Raw genomic sequence first — 25,308 nt, forward strand, 5'->3', positions numbered from 1 at the left:
CAGGGCAGGAAAACTGCTGGCAAGGGGAAACCAGATGGACTACATCTCCCAGTGGCGCTTGTACTACTCATCCTTGATAGTAAACAAGAGTCATAGGGACACGTGTATCAGCTGGTTTGTTTTGGTGTCTGAGACAAAAGGGAGGGGGCAGAGAAAGAGAGTGTTTTAAAGCTTGGGCCCCTTCTTTTCCTTTGGGCCCGGTAGACCCCTTAGAGCAGCCCCAGCCTCTAGCAGCACCCACTCCCGGCTGTAAACTGCCCGAGCCTCTGACTGCTCCAAGTTTGGCCGGAAGCCAAGGTATTGTTTTAGAGCTAGGGGAAGGAGATGACTGCACAAGCGGAAGCCCTGTTGGCCCGGGGGAGACTGGGTCACTCAGAAATCGTGGTCACAAGGCACGATGTGGATTGTGAAGGCGTTGATTCCGCGGCCCCCCTCCCCCGGTAGAAAAACACTGGATTCCTTTAAAGGAGCTTAAAGCCTTCTCCAAACAGCATCTGGAGAAGATTTCTTTGTCAGCTCCGTTCAGTTCATCCAGGTTTTGTTGTATGGCCCAAGCCAGGCGTTTGGAGACTTGAGGATGAAAGCAACTCAGTTTAAAGACTTCACAAAGCTTGTTCAGAGGCGTGAACTATTAACTATTACTTTGAAATCGCAGCCAAAGCGGTGCTTTCCTTACTGACCTACTTGGTGGTTAAGGTTTCATAGACGGGTATAAGTTTAACAAACTGATTTAACTTGTGAAATACCTGTAATACAGTTTCTCTGGGAAGTTTTTGGTTAACTGTTTTTTCCCCCTCCCAGTGATTTCTGAAAGAAAGAAAAACTGTCTTTGCTTTTGGCTTCTACTGAGATTCCTCCTTTAGTTCCTAAGGCTCTGACTCACCGGAAGAGGAGGGCGGCTACTCTGGCTTTATAGTGACCTTCTCTTCAAAAGAGGCTGCTCGTCACAGTTGGGTGCGCCAGGTCTATAATTTTTTAAAACTATTCACATTACAATGGCATAATTAAGCTCCCCCTCCCGTTTAACGTGTTTAATCATTTAAGGTATGCTTTAGGTTTATGTATCTTTAGTTGTCTAGTTGCGTGCTTAAAACTGAGATGATGGAAACTTACTAGTAAAATTCCCTTAAAGCTAACTTGGAAAGAGGCTGAAATCATAGCTAGCTAATTTCTTTAAAAATTGCCTGCATTTTTGAGTTTTAAATCTACCTGAGTACCATGTAACAAAAATCAAGAATTCCAAAATAATCTCCATATGTTGAAACCAAAGCTCCTATTCCTTTAGGGGATCTCCATTGGAATCCCTGAAGTGAAAGTTAAGGATAAAATAGTCCTTCCTCCCTACTGTGTGAGGAAAGGTTTAACCTTCTTGTGCCCATTTATAAATAGAAATCAAACATTTTGTTTCTCAAAATAATTCAAAAAGGGATAAAGAAAGCAAACCAAAAATAATTCAAAAGAGTTCCACCAAAATGCCTAGTACTTCCAAGGATAAAAGACTTGAGTTTATATCTTATAAAGTGACTGCCAAAAGAACTCGGGTCCTCAGTTTATAAGGCAGGCATTCTACCACTTCAGTCACACCTCTAGTTTTTATTGATTTACTCATTTTTTGAGTAGGGTCTCATGTTTTTCCTAAGCTGGCCTGTATAGTGATCCTCTTAACTATGCCTCCTGGGTATGTGGGATCATAGGTGTGCATACTACCATGCCTGGATTGTGGCCCCTAACCTTGATCATCCTCAGGATCTCCACTACCTGAGTAGGTGGGATTACAGGTATGAGCCATTTTTCCCACCTCAGTCAGTTCACCTCTTCTTGATTAGTGTGATGAATACAATATATACATACATGCATAAAATCTTTACCAAGATATGTCAAGAAATTGCCTTCTCGGGCTGGGAAGGTGGCTCAGTGGTAAAGCGCTTGCCTTGCATGCTTGAGGCCCTGGGTTCGATTCCTCAGCACCCAAAAACAAAAAAACAAGCCGGAAGTGGTGCTGTGGCTCAAGTGGTATAGCACTAGCCTTGAGCTGAAGAGCTGAGGGGCAGCGCCCAGGCTCAGAGTTCAGGCCCACGAGTTCAGGGACCCAAAATAAAAACCAAAACAAGAAATTGCCTTCTCAAATGAAAATGTCTTTCAGCAGTTTTTTTTTTAAGTTTAGTTTTTCATAAATACCAACTTGTAATTTTTTGAAGATAGAAAAATAAGTAATTAAGACATCCTATTTAGGATGTATTTCACCTCTTTAGAGATGAAACTAAACAATTTCCCTTGATTCCACCATATCTAACTTACTAGTGACTACTTGACTAAAACATAAGTAGCAGCAGCATAATGAAGTTTGCCTGAAGGTTGAGAATATCACTATACAAGCTGGGTGTCAGTGGCTCATGCCTGTAATCCAAGGCTGAGATCTGAGGATCATGGTTTGAAGCCAGTCTGGACAGGAAAGTCTGTGAGACTCTTACTCCAAATAACCACCTAAAAGCTTGAAGTGGAGCTGTGGCTCAAATGGCAGAATGCTAGTCTTAAACAAAAGAATCTTAGGGAATCCCACACCTTGAGTTCAAGCCCCAGGATTGGTGGGTGCATGTGCGCGCATGTGCACACAGACACACACACACACACACACACACACACACACACACACACACACACACACACACACACAGAGTGCAAATTTTCAATAGATAAAATCACTCAAATACTAAAATTTGGGAGTAGAGTAGGTATAGTGTAAAACAGTTAGTGCCCAAACATTTTAGTCTCTCGGTAGGTAATTTAAACTCTCACAGATCTCTTTTAATATAGCTTACTATACTTGGAAATTAATTCTTATAATTAACTTAGTTAAAATTAATCAGATAAACTCAAGTTGTAATGAAATGCCTGGGAGCTAATGAGTATCATTTCAGAACTGAGCAGCAATATGGCTCTTGGTTTTACAACTTAATGTTCACAGTTTGCTCAGATAACTGTTAAAGCAAGAGCTTTCTTAAGTGGACTGATAGGTGGGTGTCTTAACACTGTCCCAGGAGGAAGAATCAGTGGTTCAAAAGGAAGGAGTCAAGAATGATTGCTGGCCCTCCCCCACAGTATAACCCCTGCTTTCACTGTATTTGATGTCGGTATAATTTGTGGAGGGGAAGGGGAAAACAAGTCGTTTAAGTAAGGATACAGGTACTTGTCATGTCGAAAACGAACTTTACAACTTTGGGGGGGGGGGAGGGAGGCTGGGAAGGGATGTGAAGGGTAAACAAAGGAGGAGGCTACAATGCTTGATAGGAAATGTACTCATTATCTTGCCCATGTAATTGTAACCCCTCTGTACAGTATGTTCACAATAAAAAAAAAAAAGAATGATTGCTGGACTTCTGGTGTAACTGGGGTATACTGATGTAATTGAAACAGAAAATATTAGAATAAATTTGGAGACTGAGGGGGATGGGAAAGGATGAGTTCAAATTTAAATGGTATAAGCTTGCTGTGCAACCAGGAAATATGAGCACAAGGGTTAAGTAGACATCTGAATATACTCATCTGACTTTAAGACATCCAGGTCTAAGGAAAGAAATTCAGGAAACAGTCTTTTGGGGGAAGAAAGATGTTTCATCCTTTTCTCTGACTTTTGCTCAAGGCTGGTGCTTCTTCCTTGTGAGCCAGGCCTCATGTTCCAGCTTTTTGCTGGTTAATTGGAGATTGTCTTGCTACTTAGCAAGAAGATAGGCATCCAATTAGAACAAACATGGACACTGAATAATTAGAAGAGATTAATACAAGGTTTTGATGGCTCATAAAGCCTTTCAAGAATTTTAGTTTGTAAACTTTCCATCACTAAAAAGAAAACATTACAAAATTGTAGTCCCAAGTTGCTACAAGGACCTTATATAGTTTTGTGATTTGAGTCTACTTCCAACTTGTACTTAAATTTTCCCTTGTGCCTGGAAGAAAGCTTTTTTTATTTTCTGATTAAGTTTTTAGGAAAACATTAACTTACTGTAATATAGTTGGTGTAAACTCAAGTATTTCATATGTTACATTTTGCTTGTTTACTCAAGGTTGGCATGGCATTTTACTGCATGAGCCATAACTCCACTTCCAGCTTCTTGGTGGTTAATTGGAGATGAGTGTCATGGACTTTTCTGCCCAGGCTGACTTCAACTTGTGAATCTCAGACCTCAGATCTCAGCTTCCTGAGATCTAGGATTACAAGCATGAGCCATCAGCACATGGCAGTTTTGCCTACAAATATCAAGAAAACTGTTTAAAGAAAACAACCTCCCATATAGGTGGCATTTCATTTTTTTATAATTAATTCCTATCATGCATCTCCAAATTTTCCTATATACAGAAGAGATATACTTCTGAATTTTCAAGGTAATTTTAGATTTATAGACTTGAGTATGCAGATGCAATTTGTTGGACTAATAAAAAGTTCTCTCAAAATTGTCTCACTCTGCTTCAGAAACATCATACAAATTTTATAGTAAGCTAATTAGTTGGAAACATGCCAAAAATTTGACCAGAAACCAAGAGCTTTTAATCCCAACAACTCACTTTAACAATTTTGATGATGGATTCCCCTTGGTATAGAAATTGAACCAATTTATATTTTCATGAGTTTTGTTGAGCACACAAGTCTTCTCTGTAAATAACTGGTGTACTTTACTGCTGACATTTTCATAATTATGTTTGTAACAGTTGTAAGTATGTGTGAAGATGAACAGCTATGTATGTTTTTATTGCACAACCATTTTTGCTGCCTTAGAAGTATCTGGAGGTTTATCTCAAAATCTCATTTCAAGTTTTCCTTTTTTTTTGTTAAATCAGTGATATTCAACATCAGGCTGTAACTCTTAGTACTTTTAGTTTCAAAAGCTACAACTCTTATTTTCTCCCTTGGTTAACATTTTACTTTGATAGAGCAATTCCCTCTTATATTTTATAAAGCTTTGGCTTTACCCATACATCTAACTCTACATATTATTTTCAAATTGTTGAAGGTCATCTAATCCTTGTAATATAATTTTTCTTCAAAAAGTTAGTAAAAATATTTGTTTTTTGAGATTCTTTGGAAAGGGAAAGCATGCTGCATTTTTTCTTTGGTGTAATTGGGGCTTGACCTCGGGTTCAAATGTGCTAGGCAGGCACTCTTCACTCAGATGAGCCATGCTTCCGCATCTGGCTTTTTGTTCATTATTTGGAGATAAAGAATCCCAAAGATTTATCTGCTCAGGCTTGTCTTTGAACTGCTATCATCAGAACTCACCCTACTCAGTAGGTAGGTGACTGGCTGCAATTTTTTTTTAGGGGGGGGGCAGATAGGGGAGTAACTGGGGCTTGAACTCATGGCCTGGACACTGTCCTTTAGCTTTTCCCCTCAGTGCAGGAGCCCTACCACTAGAGGCCTTCTGTCCTACTTCCTGCTTTAGGGTAGTTAATTGGAGACAAGAGTCTCACGGACTTTCTTGCCTGGACTCAATCTCAAATTAACCACAAAAAAGCCAGGATGAGGTATAGCTTAAGTGGCAGAGCACCAGCCCAGCAAGAAGCTGAGCAAATGGGAGGCCAAGTTGAAACTGGAAAAAAAAAATTTTTTTAAATCCCAAGTAGTATGGACTTTTGATTTATAGACTGTTTTAATTAATTTTAACAAATTAATTTTACACATAAACTCCTTAGCCAAATTAATCTACAACATACACTATTTCTCTCACATATGACTAACAGTTAAAAATCTTAATAGACAAACCTGTTCTTGTGTAAAATCTTGTGCCATTATGCTATGGGGATTACATCGCCTCACACTCTTGATCACATTTATGTACTACCTAAGTCCTATTAGTGGGAGGAAAAGTATTAAAAACAGATAGAGTGTTTTACTATAAAAGTGTGCTTTATTATAAGGAAAATTTAAATATAACCAACAATACTGAAAATAACATAATTGGTATTTACAGCCTTGGTCAGAGTTCTTTATTAAATAGGCATGTTTTTACTGTTCTGTGGATAGTTAACCATCAGCTTATACAACAAAAAAATAATAATACAAATTGATGAACTAGGAACTTGGAGTTTTTTCTTAACAGACATGACTTTTCAAATAAATGTAAAATAGAAAACAAGTCTTCATATAGACTTCCCTTTTACTAATAGATTTTGTAAAAATGTTAAATACTCTTAAAATGTGGCTGAAGTTAGTTTACATTAACTTGTTGTATATACATTATCCAATTAACATCTAGCCATATTTTCAGGTATAAGTCCATAAACATTCTCTAATAAGACCAAAACAGCCACAGATTAATTTTTCCCATGTGAATGGTTGTATGTTGAATATGTTCTAAGATGTGTTTCCCACAATGAAATTACTCATTTAAAGCAATGGGTCGAATTAATGTGTCTATACATTTTGTCACAGGGTCTAAAATCATGTTGAGTATATTGCTTTGGTTGGATAAAACTAAAATCCACTTTTATTTGGCAGAATAAGCATATAAGCAGTCAAATGCAATGAGTACATTTTAAGTTTTCCATACTTATGGTGTATGTGGAATAACAGCAATTCCTTTTACTAATATACATAGCTTAGAAAAATTATTTCTACTACTGTCAACAAGTTTTTCATGAGTAAAAGGCCAACCAAACCTTATGGGCTATCAATGAGTGACACTGCAGTTGGCAGCCAGAGAACAGAAAAACATGGGCACACGTGTGCCAGAGACAGTGCCACTTAGGCCTGCTGAGGAACACAGAAGTATCTGTGGGCATAGAGATATGTTAAGTATAAGACCTTTTAGAAGATGAAAAATGTCAGATTTAACAAGTTTAAGCTTTGAAGAGAAGACTCCAAGTCTTTGGACTCATTGTCCAAATCAAGCTTCTAAAGCTAGAGAATACGGGAGATACAGAATGAAGAAAAGAAGCAAGATATACATTATCTTTCATCTACCTATTATCATGACTAAATTGCCAGTCCTTAAAACTACTGGAGTATGTTACTGACATTATGCCAAGAAGTCAAAATGTACTTTATTGCAAAAATATAAAAAATTTAAAAATTGCATATGTTTCATACCATTTTACCAATAGACCAAGGCCAACACATAACTTATCAAGCCAGAAAAAACTTTAAAATGAGAATGATTGAAACTTTGCTATACGTAATGAGTTATAAAAAGAATGCGATGCCATGCTGGGCAGCATGAGTCATTGCCAAGTTCCCTCCAACATGGGCACAGTCACGGGTGGGTATCAACTTGAGTAAGTCAAACACATATTGCCTATAATAATGTCTTTTAATCTTCTTAAACATGAATTCTTTCAATATATTACAATCATCGGAATAAAACTTTCAGTCAAATTTTGTGGAATAGAAAGTCATTTTATCAATATGTTTTTTTTATGAACTACTCATTAGAAAGTGATGTTAAAGCCTATTGATTATTAAATCACTACTGTTTACAGATACATTGTAAATGTAAAAAAAGGAAAAAACCTGAAATCACAGAAAATGCTTGGCATCTACACAAACACATCCTCAGTGGACTAACCACTACTGTGTTAATTTTTCACTATAGGTCTTCTTGCTTCATACTTTTGCTTCATGCAGTGGGTTCAACAATATCCATGTTTGTTCCAAACAGGGCAACTAACTGCTCTTCATAGGTGGCGATGTTCCTTTTCATAATTTCCATGCAAGGTCCCAAAAGCCTTTCAAATGCTTGCACATCCATGGCTATGATAAGGAAAGAATAAATTTAATATTTGCAATATTAAAAGCTCAGTCAGAATATCCATTCTACTATCATCATCCATTATCATATAGCAATTGTGGCACATCAATAGTGCAAAGTATTTTTAGTTGTAAATATTGTAAAATAAAAGAAAAACATTAAAAATTAATAATCTACCTCAAAAAAGAAGCATACGGGGCCACCCTCAGCCATTCTCAGGTCCTTTGGCAGATGGTAAGAAAAGCCAAGGTGGCAGGAGGGCTGATACTAGGATATGGGAACTTTTAAAAATAAACTTTGGCCAAGTGCCAGTGGCTCACACCTATAGTCCTAGCTACTCAGGAGGCTGAGATCTGAGGTTCATGGTTCAAAGCCTGGGCAGGAAAAGTCCATGAGACTCATCTCCAATTAACTACCAAAAAAACCCAGAACTGATGCTGTGGCTCAAGTAGTAGAGCAGTAGCCTTGAACACAAAAGCTCAGGGACAGTATCCTGGCCCTGAGTTCAAGCCCCAGGACCATCATCAAAAAAATAATTTTGATGTCTATAGTCATAGAAACACCCCAAAGTGGCAAGGGAATGTTTCCTATTCTCAGAGTTAAATTTTCATAAAACTTAACTCTCTTATTCAAATACTTTCTATACAATTCAAGATGGCAGTCAATACACTGCTTTGTCTACTATAAATATATGGTATTTATCACTTTGCTTGCCTGTCCTGTGCATTTTAAAACTGAATTTATATATGTACTGTCTTTCATAGACTAAAATCCTTTTGCCCATCAAAGTTAAAAAGGTAATTTATAAGGATGGGGTGAATGGGCAATCTTACCCTTCTGGCAGCATGTAAACCAGTACAAAGTGTGTATCAAAAATTAGCAAAAAACCTGCTTCTGAAGTCCATTTTAAGAAAAATCTTATCTGTGGAAAGGTCATCTATATGTGTGTGCATGTGTGCACATGCACATACACTGACACACACATGTGTATATGCATAAGTACATAGTCGAAATCCACAAAATGTTTTCCAGAGGACATCAAGTAATTTATGATGTACGTATTTACCTAACAATGTTAGGAAAGGAATGTTGATAAGGAAATTTCTATAGGCTATAATTGGTTGAGCAAAATTGTTTACAATTTTTGTCTTTGGTGCCAGTCAGTCCTAGGGGTTGAATTCAGGGCCTATGTGCTATCCCTGAGCTTTTTTTGCCCAAGGCAAGGTAGGTAGTTGGAGATAAATTGTCTCACAGACTTTCCTTCCCAGTCTCAGCCTCCTGAGTGGCTAGATTATAGGTAAGCCAATGGCGCCTAGCTTACAAAACTTTTCAAAACAGAAAATCTATATAAATGAAAGCAAAAAGCAATTAGTAACAATTACAAAGTGGTGGTCATGGTGTGGACAAATCTTACTTTTTCCAATATTTTCTATATTCCTCAGGTTCTTTTTAATATGTGGGTAAGTATCAAGATAATTTCACTGCCATCATTGTTACTTGTACTAGCTCTTCTGAGGGAAAATTGCCTGTCAGTCCCTAAGTCTTCACCAAGTATATTATACTTATTTAAAACCTTTTTAAAACTGGCCACTCTAAGAAGTTAATTCTGGAGATCTTTGCAAATTTTAAGAACATTGCAACTAAGTTAATCTTGTTGAATTATGGGTGAAGAGCCTGGAGAGGCTAATTACTGTGGGATTTGTTTTATTGAAAATGCCATATGCCCATTTGCTGAATTACATTTTTCATTACCAAGACAAATGATTTGTCCCAAAATCAGATACATAAATATGTCTTCCAGTTGAAAACAGCATTTCTGCCACGCTCTTTTGGTAAAAGAAAGTAATAAACAACCATTTGCTGAATTACATTTTTCATTACCAAGACAAATGATTTGTCCCAAAATCAGATACATAAATATGTCTTCCAGGTGAAAACAGCATTTCTGCCACGCTCTTTTGGTAAAAGAAAGTAATAAACAGCTGAACAGCAGACACTGGAGTCTTCAACAAGCCGGACTCTGGGTCTCTGTGCTTGCCCATGTGTATTCAATTTCACTCCAGTGCTTATGAAGGGACTTTACAAAAACATTACCTTAATCTTGTCTTTTGAAGAACATAGCACATGTTATTTATTTGACATTTTACATAGAAAACTGGTACTTGGAATTATTTCAATTATTAAATGCATTCATACACATATAAAACAAGATGGACATAAAACTTCTTAAAGAAAAACAGTTCTCAGAAACATATAATGCCACAAGTCCTAACTTTGGTCTCTTCTTGGGGAGCATAGTTCTTGTGAACCCAATCAACGTGATCCATGGAATATGAACACATAAACTGAAGACAGTGACCACTGTTTCAATCCTTACCTAAACACTTCACAGTTCCAATGGCATGCGCAGAAGCTGCTCGGGGTTTGTTTGTTACCAAGGCAAGCTCCCCAAAGTACTGTCCCCGAGAACATCGGGCGATTTCTACAGCACCATTCCCGTTCTCCTCTACTTCTGATTTACCCTGTAGAGGTAAGGAAAAATATGAGGGTGTGTATGTGTGTATGTGTGGTTGTGTGTGTGTGTGTGTGTGTGTGTGTGTGTGTCTGTGTGTGTGTGTGTGTCTGTGTGTGTGTCTGTGTGTGTGTCTGTGTAGATACTGTGGCCTGAAATCCTGGCCTTGCATTCCGTGCAATTCCTCACTCTACTGTTTTGCTGATTTCTTGCATCCTTCCACTTGATCCACACCTCTAGTTCTAGCTTTTTGCTGGTTAATTACAGATAGGAGTCTCATGGACTTGTCTGCTAGGGTTGGCTTTGAACCATGATCCTCAGATCTTGGTCTCCTGAGTAGCTAGGATTATAGATATAAACCATCAGTGCCCAGCTTAAAAACAGTAGCTTTTACTCCACTTATGAAAAGAGAAGTTAAGCTTAGTCTAAGAAACAAAGAAAATCTATTTTGTTGCTTACTAATATTAGGTGGACTTAAGAATACTTACCTTTCTTTTCATAGTAATTTTCACTTCTCCAGATTCTACAATAAAAAAAGAATCAGCCAAATCTCCCTATGAGAAAAAAAAACACAGAACAACCAAAAACAATGGTGAAAATGCAAATTTGACAGCGATCCTGAAATCATGTTCTTGAAATCAGCCCGAAAAGTGATACCCAGGTGAAGAGTCTATTTCCTTCTCTGATTTAAGAGGTTAGGATTCTAATTATATTAACAGTTTTATTTGTAAAATTATTTGAAATAATATAGTCTTTACCGCAACATGTCTGCTAAAAGCTAAGAAAATATGGCAAATAACACTAGGGTAAGAACCTCCCTCAGATTCTGGCCAGGGTAACATTGTATGTAGTTTGAACTGGCAACAACACTTTGCTTCCTATCCTGGCAGCATCTCCCCTGTTAGGAGTATATCCCTGATTCCTGAGCCCTGCTATGTCCCCCAAAAGTAACAAGCACTGGTATGGTAACCTATGGTAGCCATGGACTCAAAAGAGCAGAAAGCAACCAGCCAGGTATATTAGGAGTTGTAGATGCAGGCCTTGGAAGTCTGGAGTCTTGAGTAGTATAGATGTGGGCCTTGAAGTTTTTACTGCAGTTAAGGACTAAACTCTGAGGTGCCAGAATATTGACTATCCACCAACAGTCTTTGAAAAGACCTATAATCCTAAAGAGTGGTCCCATTTCTAACCACATATGCAATTCTTGATTTTGCTTTGCAAAAATTCTGCCTTAATTTCTAATGGTTCTTCCGCCCCCCAACCCCCCTCCCGGTTGTGGGGCCAGAACTCTGGGCCTGGACACTGTTCCTCAGCTCTTCAGCTCAAGGCTAACGCTCTACCACTTGAGCCACAGCGCCACTTCCGGCTTTTTCTGCTTGTGTGGTGCTGAGGAATCAAAATCAGGACCTCATGTATGCAAGGCAAGCACTCTACCACTGAGACACCATCCCAGACCCTCTAATGGTTCTTTTAAAAAAAATAAGCAGTATTCTATGTGAAAAGATAGATTTTAAAACTTGGCCTCTCAGACAGACTCTAGGAAAAAATGGGTATTTCAAAACTCTAGTATAAATAAAAAACTTAGCATCTATTATATCACAATTATCCTGCCCAGGCTTTGGGTCTTCCACCAGTACAGAAAAACAAAAACAAACATAAAAACAAAAAAATTCCTTACAGATTTGTCTCATAAAAATAAATGATGACTCTAGATTTCTAAAATTTAGTACATACACATATTTACAAAAGCTTAAAAGTAACAAACTATACACAAATACCTTTAATTATTAAATACAGCATCTCTTTATTTTAATGCTAGGGCCTCATGCATGCTAAACACATTCAATCACAGCTATACTCTCAGTTTCCTCCTCCATTTTTCTGTCGTTTATTTTTTAATTAAAAAAAAAACTCAGTTGTGGGGCTTGAACTCAGGGCCTGGGTGCTGTCTCTGAGGTTTTCCTCAAGGTTAGTGCTCTACCACTTTGAGCCACAGCCCCACTTCCAATTTTTGAATAATCAATCAGAGTTAAGAGTCTCACAGGGACTTTTCTGCCCAGGCTTGCTTCAAACCATGACTCTCAGATCTTACTCTCCTGCATAGCTAGGAGTACAGGCGCTACTGGTGCCTGGCTCTCTATCAAGTTTTTATAAAAGCTTCATGCTGAATTTCCAAGTGTTATAAGTCATAATAGGTCTATTGGCTGTTGTGTAAATGTGCTCCAAATGTCTGTAAAAGTGGAGACATCTAAATGAAGTTTGTAGGCGGTGTCAATGTCAATGTCCTGGTTTTGGTATTGTACAACAGTGATGCAAGATGCACTGGAGAACTAGGTGAAAAGTGCTTGGGAACCGTCAGATCTATTTTTCCAACTTCTTGTCCATCTATGTTTCAAAATTAAAAGGTTTTATATAAACAGTATTTTAAGAGACTAGGGGGGTGTAACTGGGTGGTAGCACACATGCTTAGCAAATAAACACAAGCATTTAAGAAGTGCTCTGTACTTGACTATATGATAGTTCCTATGATATAACCATAGCCCATTCTTCCTGACTGCTCTAATCCATATATATATATATATATATATATATATATATATATATATATATATATATACACGAGCATATACAGAAATGGAGACACACATACACATGTGGCTGGTTGAGAGATTTACTTATGTGCCTTCTAGACAATGATGTTTTTCCTCACTGCCACAGATCTTGACTCCCATTTCCCAGATAAAGAAGCAATAATTCAGATAATACACTGTAATATTATGATATAAAGACTACATTATCTATTGGAAGTTCATTTGATACGTACTTATACTTCTAAACTCTCCTGCTTTACCTGTGAATTCCAACTTTCATAACTCCTACTTTGGCAGCCCTTTGGACCATGGAGGTATGTAATACCCTTGGTTCCAATGGGGATTTTAGAAAAGCATCAGGGGTTCAAGAACAGGCTTAGTGAGCACATTTTGTGCTTGGAAGCCATAGAGGAAATGGGGTACTGTGTCTCCTTGGTGAATGTTGTCTAGCAGCAGCCTTGGGAGTTTCCTCATGGAGCAGTCATGCTGACCTCTGCAGAATCTCCTAATGGACTTGTGGGTTTTGTTACCTCATGGACCATCCACTGATTTCCTCTTATAATTGACAGCTTATTATGTAAAAATAAATTTCATGTCACATATTACAAAATGATGAAGAAAGCCAGTTGAGGGTTTAGGGTTATATAAACAATATTTCTTTTGTCATTCCTGAGACTTGAAGTCAGGGCCTGGGCACTGTCCCTGACCTTCTTTTACTCAAGGCTAGTACTCTACCACTTGAACCACAACACCACTTCCAGCCTTTTCTGTTTATATGGTACTGAGGAATCAAACCCAGGGCCTCATGCATGCTAGACAAGCATTCTACCACTAAGCCATATTCCCTGCCCATAAACAAAAATATTTAAATAGTTTAATGGCTGTAAACTAAACCATTTTAATAGATCATCTGATAGAATAATAGTTTCTCCACTGCTACATATTAATAAAAACCTTTAACTGAATTACATTTACAAATACCTGAGCAATGATTTGTTCTCCATCATTGTAAACTTTGGTGCCTATCACATCTACCACTTTCAGGCGTTCTGAAACCTACAAGGAAAAAATAACGGTTATTAAAAAGAAATGGACTAGCTGGGTAATCTACCTAGTTTGTAGATTAAAACATGGTAGCCTATAGGCTAATAAATTAAGCAGTATGTGAGCTGTATATTTGATTGCTACATTACTTAACTGTTAGCATTTTGAAGTAAAATTTTTGTTATTTCCAGCCTCCCTCAAATTATAAGACAACTCAGCAACCCCAGCCCAAATTTCCAAATGGCAACAACAAAGCTGTGGTAATGGCAGCTGTTTCTTTAGATGGAGCACATGGTCTCTAGTTCGTCATAGTCCCTTCCTGGCTTGCTTTCTGTCTTTATGTCAACTTGCCTAGCTCTGCAAGGGTTGGGTTTCCACCCCTGAACTATTTCTATTTAAGGAGATAGCATTGCTGGCGAAGCTCAGCTGTCTAACATGCATTCTGTAATGAGGCCAAAATCCTACCAGGCATAAACTCACAACTCAAAAGGGGCATTAGAAAGGAAAAACACCACTGTGTTGACATTTGCCACTTTATAAGACCTTTGTAGGCACATACTGTGCCCTTCTCTAATTACTTTCAACATGTTTCATGTATAAGACTACACTGTCTAGACAACAGAGTTTAACAATGAGGTATGACAGGTAAAGCTGGATTTTTAGGCCAACAACTCTCATAAGTTTATTCCTTCAAAGATAAAACTCTAGCAGCTGGTCTTAATTCAGAAGACATCTGGGCTAAAAACTAGAGGCAATGAGGGAATGAGGCAGGGATTGTTCAAGAGAATATTTAGGCAGATGGCAAAGCACACAGGTTTGAAATTGAGAAACAGGAAGAAGCTGGTGTGACTAGAGTAGGACCAGTATGGAACTGTAGGAAATGGGGTAAGAGGGTACAGGGAGGGAACACCCCTCACTACAGTGCCTTAGAGACCTGTGAGCAGGATCTTAAACACGTGACTGCCATAATCAACACTTAAAAAGGATTCTGGGGTATCTGGTACAATTCAGGCAAGAGGTGATGACAGCTCAGACAGGAGGTGATACTGGTGATGTTAGTAGGAAAAGACCAGACGCTGGAAGTGTCTTGAAGACAGGGCAGGGAACATTACTGGCAGGTAGGAATGGGAGGGGCAAACAGCCAAATAAGTGGTAAATGCAAGGTTTCTGGCCTGAAACACTGGAAGAATGTTGTTGCCAACTACTGTGATAGGGAAGAAAACTGAGGAGGAGGTTTGGTGTGAGTTAATTTTGAAATGTTTATGAGATGTGACAGGAGACATTAAATAAGCAGTTGAGAATGATGTCTGATTGTAGGAGGTACCAGTATTTATGCACAGGATTTGACAAGTTCACCAAGTTAAAGTGTAGCTTGAGAAAAGATAGCCAGAGCCTTTGAATACAAATGTAAAGAGGAAAGAAGAGTAAACCGGGATTGACAAAGTTTGGTGCCAGTGGCTCTGGCTGTAATCCTAGCTACTTAGGGCTGAGAGCTAGGATTGCAGTTCAAAGACAGTCAAAGCAGAAAAAGCCGTGACTCTTATCTCCAATTAACCAACAAAAAGCATAAGTGGAGGTATGGCTCAAGTAGTATAGCACCAGCCTTGAGAAGAAAAAAAAAGAAAAAGAAAAAAGCACTCTGTCCCTGAATTCAAGCTCCAATTCCCATGCCAAAAAAGAAGAACAGAAAAGAAAGGAAGAGAAAAAGAAAGAAAGAGAAGAAAAACAGGAAGTTGTGTTTAGATAACTAAATAACTCCCCCCTGTAACATGTAACTAAGTAGCTCCAGCAGACATTGACATCATTGTTTTAAGTCTACTACTAGTTATAAACCACATACAAATTTGCTATGGATCTTGTACTAAGTAACAAAAAGCAAAAGCACTTATAAGGAAGTAAAAGAAATACATGAGTTATTAACACAGCACCACCATTTATTCTTTTAGCTTGAAAATAATGATCAATTTTAATTAAGAAAACTTTTCTGTAGAACGAACTCTTGATAGCAAAACAAGCTTTCAAGGCAGAACAGAGTAAACATGTACTTACCTCCAATGATTTAAGGAATGGCAGTGACTCAATAAAGCTTTCATACATTTTTCTCTTTTTGGCATTGTTTTTGACAATTATTCTCCTGAAGGTTACCCTGTCCTAAAGGTATAATATCAAATACAAAGACTTAAAATACAGGCTCTTGGAGGAAAAGAAGTCTGAACAAAACAGTTTTCTCACAGGGAATCAACAATAACAAGATTGTGAAGCAAAAGATCAACATCTTTATAGTTTTAATTCAACTCATTTCACAAAATATAGAATCATGTAAAATAATTTAGCCTTTTTTAGGAAGTGTCAGTTGATTTTTATTAACAGAAATCCGACCATTATGTGACGCTATACCCACAAGGAGGCGCTATCAGACCATTAAAAATACAGACCAGACCTGTGTTTACTGTGAATGGCGGCTCTAGGTTACAAAACCAGTTATGTAGGACATGACCAGCATTTCTATAAAAAACTAAGTAGAAAGAAAACCTCAGTGTGCATTCCTCATAGTAACACTGCTTTGTTAAATATTTATTTCAGTCATACTCAAAGACTTGCACATAAATATAGTGGTCATGATGTGTTTCCTCCAGTAAAAACTACATGAAACATTACAAGAAAAAAAAATCACAAAATCACACTGTCAGAAATCTTGAAAATTATGTATACTGGGTTCTTCTTCATATCTACATCATGTCAGAATTTTCTTCTGAACATGTGAAGGCACAGAGGAACTACATTTTCTTGATTAAGGTCTTCTTCCAGACTTTACAATGTTGAGGGCTTAAAATCCTCTTATTATGTCTACTGGGTCCCAAGATCTCAAAGATGCAGAAGTGAACTGAAGTGGAGAAATTTCTAAGGACAAGAACTCAAAAATTATTCACCTAAAGTATTTATTTTGGCTGGGCACTGGTGGCTCACACTTGTAATCCTAGCTCCACAGAAGGCTGAGATCTGATGATGGCAGTTCAAAGCCAGCCCTCGCAGGAAAGTTCCTAAGGTTCTTAACTCCAATCAACCACCAAAAAGATGGAAAGGAAATTGGCTTAAGAGGTAGAGCTCTAGCCTTGAGTAAAAAAACAAAACAAAAACCCTCAAGGATAGTGCATAAGCCTTGAGTTCAAACCCAAGGACTAGCAGACAAAAAGAAAGAAAGAAAGAAAAAGAAAGAAAGAAAGAAAGAAAGAAAGAAAGAAAGAAAGAAAGAAAGAAAGAAAGAAAGAAAGAAAGAAAGAAAGAAAGAAAGAAAGAAAAGAAAGAAAGAAAGAGGAAGGAAGGAAGGAAGGAAGGAAGGAAGGAAAGAAAGAAAGAAAGAAAGAAAGAAAGAAAGAAAGAGGAAGGAAGGAAAGAAAGAAAGAAAGAAAAAGAAAAAAATTCACTATTATTTTAAATCTTAAATGAATGCTCCCTAATTATAATCACATAGTTTTCCATTGGCAGACAATTATACCATTATTAAAATTTTTAATTGAGATAGTATTATTACTTAATTAAAAGTTACTACACCAATATATGAACGCTGAACTTAAATGTACTGTTATGATGGAGAAAAAAATACAGTGAAGTTGTGAAAATACCAAGGTCTGATGGGCTCAATGCCCCCTCCCCCAATTCATTTGATGCTGAAACTCAATCCCCCAGGTGACAGTACTGAGATGGGCCTTCAGGAGGTGATGAGGTCCCGTATGTAGAGTCCTCATGAACGGGATTAGTACCCTTAAGATGCCCTGGAGACTGCCCTGCCACTTCTACCTAGTGGGGACAGCAAAATGGCCATGTACACACAATAAAAAAGCCTCCAACAACTGGGGACAAAGGTCTCGGGACCTCTGTCTTGGCCCTTCCCACCTCCAGAACTGTGAGAAACAAATGTTTTGTTGTTGAAGCCACCCATCTCACAGCAGTCTGTGTCCTATCTAGCCAGACTAGGACATTAGGAAGTTAAACACCCTGTTCCCCAATTTATTACTTTCAAATTGCCTAGAATTTGGATTTATACTCTTAATTTTTTTAAGGAGTGAGTGAATTTTACAAGATAATGCACAAAAGTATTGAACTTATTTCCAAGCCTCACTCTGCATCAAAATCTGCTGTAGTAATTTCTCAGATTCCATGTCTAGCTTAAGAATCTATATCCTATAAAAGTTCCCAAGTGATTCTCACACATAAGAGAACCAAGACCATCTTAGGACAGAGCTGGCTGCAAAATAAAGACCCAAGTCTGCATGATAGAATATGAGTTCTATCTCTCAGGAATAATTTTCTATTATTAATGGCTCACCTCTTTGTACCTGCTGTAAACTCAAACAAACAAAAAACTCAGTCCAATTTCAAAGCTTTAATCATAGTCATTTCAATAATAACCTCTGAATCTTGAGCTCAGTCATGTAGACCAGCAAACCTCTCACAGCTAACAGTAACCAAGTGGTATTTACAGAATGAGATTACTAAATAAAGGACTTTTGGGAGTTGCTTATCTTTACACCTGCACTTTCATGGCAGAGATCCAGTTTGTTGACCTTAAAGTTTTCATTCCTACTCAACTTTCCCTGAGAAGAGATTAGTTAGGCAAGTTGCTTTTAAAAGCTAGCTTGAAATACTACAGAATTACTCTAATTGGTATTACTGTTTTTAAAAGCTATTGCACTTATACATGTACCCCACAGTGATATCATACACAGCCTTCTTTTATAAACTCTAATGACATGTACAGATTCCCAAAAATCTCTGTAACTGTTTCTTAGAAGCATAAGTATTATATACTGTGGGAAATCCTACAGTGGCTAACTAAAAGTTTCAACAAAGGTAGAAACTGTCAACATTCAAAGAGGCCAATCTGAAAATAATTGATCTTGTATGAGAGAAGTCTCCTTGGTGTGAGACAAATCGAATCCAGACTGGCAACCCCATTGGAATGACGACATTTTTAAGTTATACCTTGCTTAACAGTACAGATCATGGTAGAGACTAGATTTATCTGGGTAAACACTTTTTATAAACCCAGGTCTGCTCACATATGTTTTGCTTTGCTAGTTTGGGTGTTCAGATCTTCGAGAGTCCTTAAAAACACTTCAGATTGAGGAGCTGCCTTCCACCTAAAACAGCTCCATTTTTTCCCCCTACAACTTAAAAAAGTGACTCATCATGTTTTAAATAACTGCCTGGTTCTAATAAAAAAAAACAAATGTAAAACATCTTGTTTCTCAGATCAAGAGATATTTTTATCAGCTCAATCTACTTCTGAGTCAAATGCTGAGTTGAATAATATGTAACTTCTGTAACACCGCAGTCCTTAGAAATGAGATAGTTAAACAAACTTCCTATTCAGTTCAACTTCTTCTACCGAGTGATTTAGGAAAAATAACCTAAGAAACATACACCAAAACTACAGGGTAGGCTGTTTTCAACCATATGTATTGCAAGCACCAGGCAGCACCTAGAAGCTGATGAGAAACGCAGATCACAGGCCTCACCTTGAGTCTACAAGATTCCCAGGGGACCTACAAGCTTATGGAAGTTGAGAATCGCTATCCATAATACAACCTTCCAGAAGACTTAGCAACATATTAATCTTTGCACTGTGCTATTGTATACGAAAAGAACCTCTTTCCCCACCCCCATTGGCCATATGTCTTTAATCATTGTCTTCAAACCAACTTTTAAGTCATATAGAAACACTACAATTAAGAAACTTATTTAAAGGTATAGATTGAGCATCCCTTATATGAAAAGCTTGAGTCAAGTAATGGTTTTGGATTTGAGATTTTTTTTCTCAGATGAAGGAATATTTACACTTACATAATGAGTCACCTGAGGTATGAGACCCAAGTCTCAACACAAAATCCATTTGTTTCACATATATCCTGTACATCTTGCCTACACTATTATACATGTTACAGTATGTATTCTTTTATACCATGGTATTACAATACAAAATCACAACATGTATTGTAATTTTATATAGTATTTGTAATGCATCTGTGTCTATGATGATAACCTGTTACCTGAGGTCAGGTACGGAGGCATGTCAACGCTCAAAAAGTTTTGCATTTTGGAACACATCAGCTTTTGGGTTTTCAGATTAATATCTAGGTCTCACAGCCAGAGATTCTGATAAAATTAGTCTGTCATGGATCCAAGCAAGAGGATTAAAAAAATACTGCAAGTAATTCGGACATACAGTCAAGTAAGAAGCCTAGTACCAAGTATTGTTTACGTATGCACAACTGTTAAATATAAAGCTGTTACCAATCAATTGATACCACTTAGAGAATCAGTTTCTAGTGGTTTCTCAAACTCTAGCATGCAGACTCACCTGGAGGGCTTCCTCAAGCACAGACTGCTGAGCCTCACCTCTAATTTCCAATCCATAGGCTAGAATCAGCAGTGGGGCTCCAGAATGTGCATTTCTAACCAGTTCCCAGAGGCTACTGCCACAGGACCATGTTGTGAGGAGGACTTTCATCAGATTATAATACTGACTTCAGAGAACTACCTGAGAAACGGCCATGCAGGATTTGTGGGACTTCTGTTTGTTTTGTGCTGGTTCTGAGGCTTGAACTTAGGGCCTGGGCACTGTCCCTGAGGTTATTTTGCTCAATAGCACTCTACCACTTGAGCCACAGTTCCATTTCTGGCTTCTTTGGGAACTTAATTGGAAATAAGAGTCTCACAGACTTTCCTGCCTGGGCTGGCTTCAAACCACAATCCTCAGATCTCAAGCCTCCTGAGTAGGATTACAGGCATGAGCTACCAGCACCCAGTCTGAGTGTGTGGTTTTAAAGAGTAGATAAGGAACATTTTGGATCTGGCATCATACTCCAGGGCCAAGAGATCCCAGGCTCTTGATTGGATGAAAGGCTGTGAAAACTTGGACTTAGCAAAGTCTTAGTGACCAAATGTTCAGCATCTATCAGTTGCTTAATAAATTCCCTAATGACTGATGATTCCAAATAAATCTACATATTACAAGTAAATTCACTATCTACATGTGTATTGTCATAATGGTTCTTATAAATAATGAGATTCAGATCAAATTAACATATACTCACCAAACCCCACAGAGCACCGGGAGAGGTAGCCGTGATTGTAGCTGCTCTGGGTGTATTGTACATTAAGGCCAGTTCACCAAAACTCCCACGATTATCATAGTTACCAACACATCTTCCAACACCATCACATTTTACATAAATATCAAATGTTCCTCTGTTGGACATACAGAAATTAAGAGGCAAAAGAAATTCAAGCAAAATCTAATTACAATGGAGCATTATTTCAGAGAAGAGCCTCTCCCTCCCCACTGCTAGCAAGTAATAAAAGGCTGGGGATGTGTAGATCTGTGGAGAATACCAACTAGGAGGGGCATGGGTGTGCTCTGCTGGGGAAAATGGAACTAATCGATCACAATTTAAGGTTAAATAAAGGATGACAATCTGAGGCTACAACCAAAGAGGAAGTCCTCTGAAGGAATACATGTCAAACACTAACAATAAGACAATAAGAACAAGGAGGGACTAAAAGGATATTTACCATGTAATGTAGGTGCTGATGTTTCTAAAGTGAACATGTTTTATCTTTGTGAAGACAGAAAATGGTTTTTTTTTAAGAGAATAAAGCTGTAACAACTCGATTAGTCACCACTCCAGATAACTCACTAGGGACATGGGCTGAACCCCATCCTAGCTGCTTTTGCATCTGTAAATAAAGTTCTATTGGAGTATTAAATAAATGTGTGGCTTTATGCATTTTCTGTGACTGGTGTTAGCTACAAACACACAATGGAATAATTGTTGCAACAGAGACCTATAGGCAGGACCACAAAACCTAAATATTTACTTTCTAACCATTTACCTTAGACCCAGAATGTCTGACCCTGTTTGTTTTGTTTTTTTTTTAAATAGTTTTCTATACTTATATTTTGGGTTTTCTTCTAGGCAAAAATAACTCTGGCCGGGCCCTGGTGGCTCACATATGTAATCCTAGCTAATCAGGAGGCTGAGATCTAAGGATCATGGTTCAAATCCAGTCAGGGCAGAAAAGTCCATGAGATTCCTATCTCCAATAAACTACCAGAAAACCGGAAGTGGTGCTGTGGCTCAAGTGGTAGAGCGCTTGCCTTAAGCTGTAAAGCTGAGGGACAGCGCCCAGGCCCAGAGTTCAAGCCCCATGACCGACACACACACAAAAGACTCTGCTTGTAACTGCAGTCCAGCTCTCCTAGGCCATATGCTTGTATAACTATCTCTCTTACAAAAAGATCACTCACAGATGTGAGTACTGGTAGACAAGAGCTAAACCTATCAGACAGAAGAGGTGGCAGCCAAAAAAAGGAATAGCTTTGATTAGGAATGGTAAAGAAACACAGCAGAAGCCTGCAGACACGAGAGTCATGAATAAAGAGGCAAAGTACGGGCTTTTAATATAATTCATAGATTGACTATTTCAAGGCTGCTACCTAGACTTTGTCCAATGGATAGTTATTTTTCAAGTACAGATTAAATTCTTCCATTTTGCATACTTACATTTTTGCATTGAAATGGTTTTCTACATTTACCACTTTGAATAGAATAAAACATTTCATTTTGTTCACAAAACTAATACACAAAGTAATTTTTAAAAAAGTTGAGCTGAAATGTTGTCAGTCTAAAGTCTATTAGAATACCCTGTGCTGCTTTTTATATAGATGTCTTCTTTGATCATGGGAAGCCTCAGGCAGTGTATAACCATGGACAGAGCCTGACTGGATGCTAGGAGACTTGGACTAAGAGGTGAGCTCTACACTGACTGTCTGGGTGGCCTTAACCAGGTCTTGTCACTTCTGTGTATCTATGGGTAGAGTCTAACTGAAAGAGAATATACTATTTATTTATTCAAAAATACCCACTTAACAAGTGTAATATGGTATCATATCTGGTTTCCTACAATTAAACACAAATATCTGGGTGAAATTTTAGCTGTTGCATTGATGAAAGTTGTTAATAACCCAAATCACAACTCTCAATTACATTAAGAATAAATCCTCAGTGTATAGTACTCCCTGTTCTGTTTTAGAACTCATCTACTGATTAGAAAAGACACATTGTTCTTGATGAATTAAAGTATAATGTAAGTTTCCTGAAATTAGATTTTCAATATGATTTGTGTGCCATTTAATAAGATTTCTAGACTTTACAAGACAAATTTAATAATACAATATAAATATGATATAAAATATAATAACAAACTGCTCACACTGCTGACATGGGATGAGGCCAAAGCAGGAGGGGACTGACTGGCTTTTTCCTTGAGACCCTCTGAAATATATGAGCTCTTTTAAGCATGAGCTTTGAAAAGGATGAATGCACAGATTGAGTTCTACTGGGACAATATTCTAGTGTTATATCTCACTTTGGCTTTCAAGTTCAAGCAGAAGTTGGCAAATGAGGAGGCTCATCTTAATAACTGGGATTAATAGACTAACCCAGACTGCAGCTTTTTTTTTTTTTTTAAATAAACTAGGCCTCTTTGCAAGATCCAGTCTGGTCTTACCACCTGTATTCACAATATATTTACAGTGCCTGTTATGTAGCGTTAAGAGTAAGAAGCAACAGCAGAGATCAGATTGACAGTACTTGTAACCACGAAGATCATACACAAAAGCTCCTATAAAGCCAGTAGTGAGGGTGGACAAAACTTACCTATCAATTACGTAAAAGTTGTCCCCATCATCACCTTGATCAATCACATGCTCTCCCTCTTTGACCAACTTTTCAAACATGGCATCTAATACTTGAGACATCTGTTCCTATTTTTTGAAAAGAGAAGATACAATTTTTATGTGTATCTAAAACATGTTTTCTTAAGTAACCATAATAGCCTTTATGGTTCTGTGGAAGATCTCAAGGAAATGGAATATAACTGCCATTAAGTCTTGTGTATGCACAGTGCGGTCTTCCTAACCACTGACAAATGAGATGATTATATATTTATTCTCATATTCAGTATTTGAATAAAAGTAATTATAATTACTCTATTTCAGAACATTTGCAACCATCACCATTTTAAAATGAAAAATGAACCACTCAACCACCACATAACTTATGAAATATAATCTTAGCAACTAAAAACAAGAAGGATGGAAAAGAATGATTTCAAATTTCTTTGTATTATATTCATTTTTAAAGTTCCCCATTAGTTTTTCTTAGAAATTTCATAGAAATTATTTAAATACCTGGTGAAGTTAGATCTGGAGTCCAGTATTATTTTTTTGGGGGGTGGAGGGAGTCCACACTCAAAACAAAATAGAACAAAATAGAAAAATAACAAAAGCAATGAATGAAGGAGATAAGCCAAACTTAAAAAAGCAAAATCGTATGTTTTAACTCATATGTGGAAGCTAATCCTAAAAGACATACATATTCATGGACATGTATGTATAATACATACATACATACACACATATATACATAGAACATGACTCTTAGCTCTGGGATTGTTTAGATGGATGAAGGGAAGGAGGGATGAAAAAGAGCAATGGAGGGTGAATAATTTTTAAATACAGTGCAACTAAGAATGAAGATGTCATTAAGAAATCTCAGTGAAAATTGTTGATCAACAGGGAAAGAGACAGCAAATACCGAGGTTATTCTGAGAAAAATATATGTATGTCTGAAATATGGTGAAATCCCTTGGTGCAATTATTACACAGTAAAACAAAATATACATAACAAGAAAGTACAACAGTCTCTTTTGAGGTACAGAGGAATATTAGCAGTACTAGCTACAATTAGGGTAAATAAAGATGACTATGGTCCAAGGGTGAAGTTAATCAGGAGACAATGAATACATGTGTGGAAATATCACAAGGAAATCCTCCTTGTACAAGTAATATATGCTAGGGAGGGAGGGAGAGATGGAGGAAGGGAAAAAAGGAGATAAGAAGGGAGCCAAACAAAAAATGACTGGCAAATATTCTGTCACTATTCTTTGTCATGAAGATTTTCGCCAAAAAGCAACCATCTACCTCTCCAGGGCAGATCTGTCAGAAACATCTAAACTATATTCCACAACCATGTCAATGATATAAAATTTTTATTCTGCTTAAGTGTGGGTGACAAAACTTAAGGCTAAAGTTCAGCTCATGAGAATAAACCGAGATGAAAGAAATTTTTCCTCTGACCAAAACAGGCAGAATTGTGACCTCCGAACAGACTTGAGAGAGGAGCTGAGCAAACAGCAGCACGCAACAGGAACGGCTAAGTTAGGGCTTGCAGGGTTACGAATTCCACCACCTGCAAGTCCTGAGCTCTCTATGATTACAAAATCACTGGCCAGGTCAAAAATCAATGACTAGACACAAAATAAGGAATGGATAACAGATTGGGGTGGAGGTGTCAAG

General features: G+C 37.6%; 1 protein-coding gene across 1 annotated transcript in view; it reads right to left on the reverse strand.

Moving 5' to 3' along the window:
• Positions 1–5,880: 5,880 nt before the first annotated feature.
• Prkar2b (protein kinase cAMP-dependent type II regulatory subunit beta) overlaps positions 5,881–25,308 on the reverse strand; it is an 83,656-nt gene continuing 64,228 nt past the window's right edge. The window contains exons 5-11 of the mRNA XM_069996239.1: positions 23,609–23,715; positions 20,984–21,137; positions 15,936–16,037; positions 13,824–13,898; positions 10,740–10,805; positions 10,117–10,261; positions 5,881–7,741 (exon numbers count right to left, since the gene is read on the reverse strand). Coding sequence (XP_069852340.1) covers positions 7,608–7,741; positions 10,117–10,261; positions 10,740–10,805; positions 13,824–13,898; positions 15,936–16,037; positions 20,984–21,137; positions 23,609–23,715 — 783 coding nt within the window. The 3' untranslated portion in view covers positions 5,881–7,607. The remainder of the gene's footprint in view (positions 7,742–10,116; positions 10,262–10,739; positions 10,806–13,823; positions 13,899–15,935; positions 16,038–20,983; positions 21,138–23,608; positions 23,716–25,308) is intronic.

Source organism: Dipodomys merriami, unplaced genomic scaffold, assembly GCF_024711535.1.
Source record: "Dipodomys merriami isolate MVZ:Mamm:240054 unplaced genomic scaffold, mDipMer1.0.p SCAF_5, whole genome shotgun sequence".
Lineage (NCBI taxonomy): Eukaryota > Metazoa > Chordata > Mammalia > Rodentia > Heteromyidae > Dipodomys > Dipodomys merriami.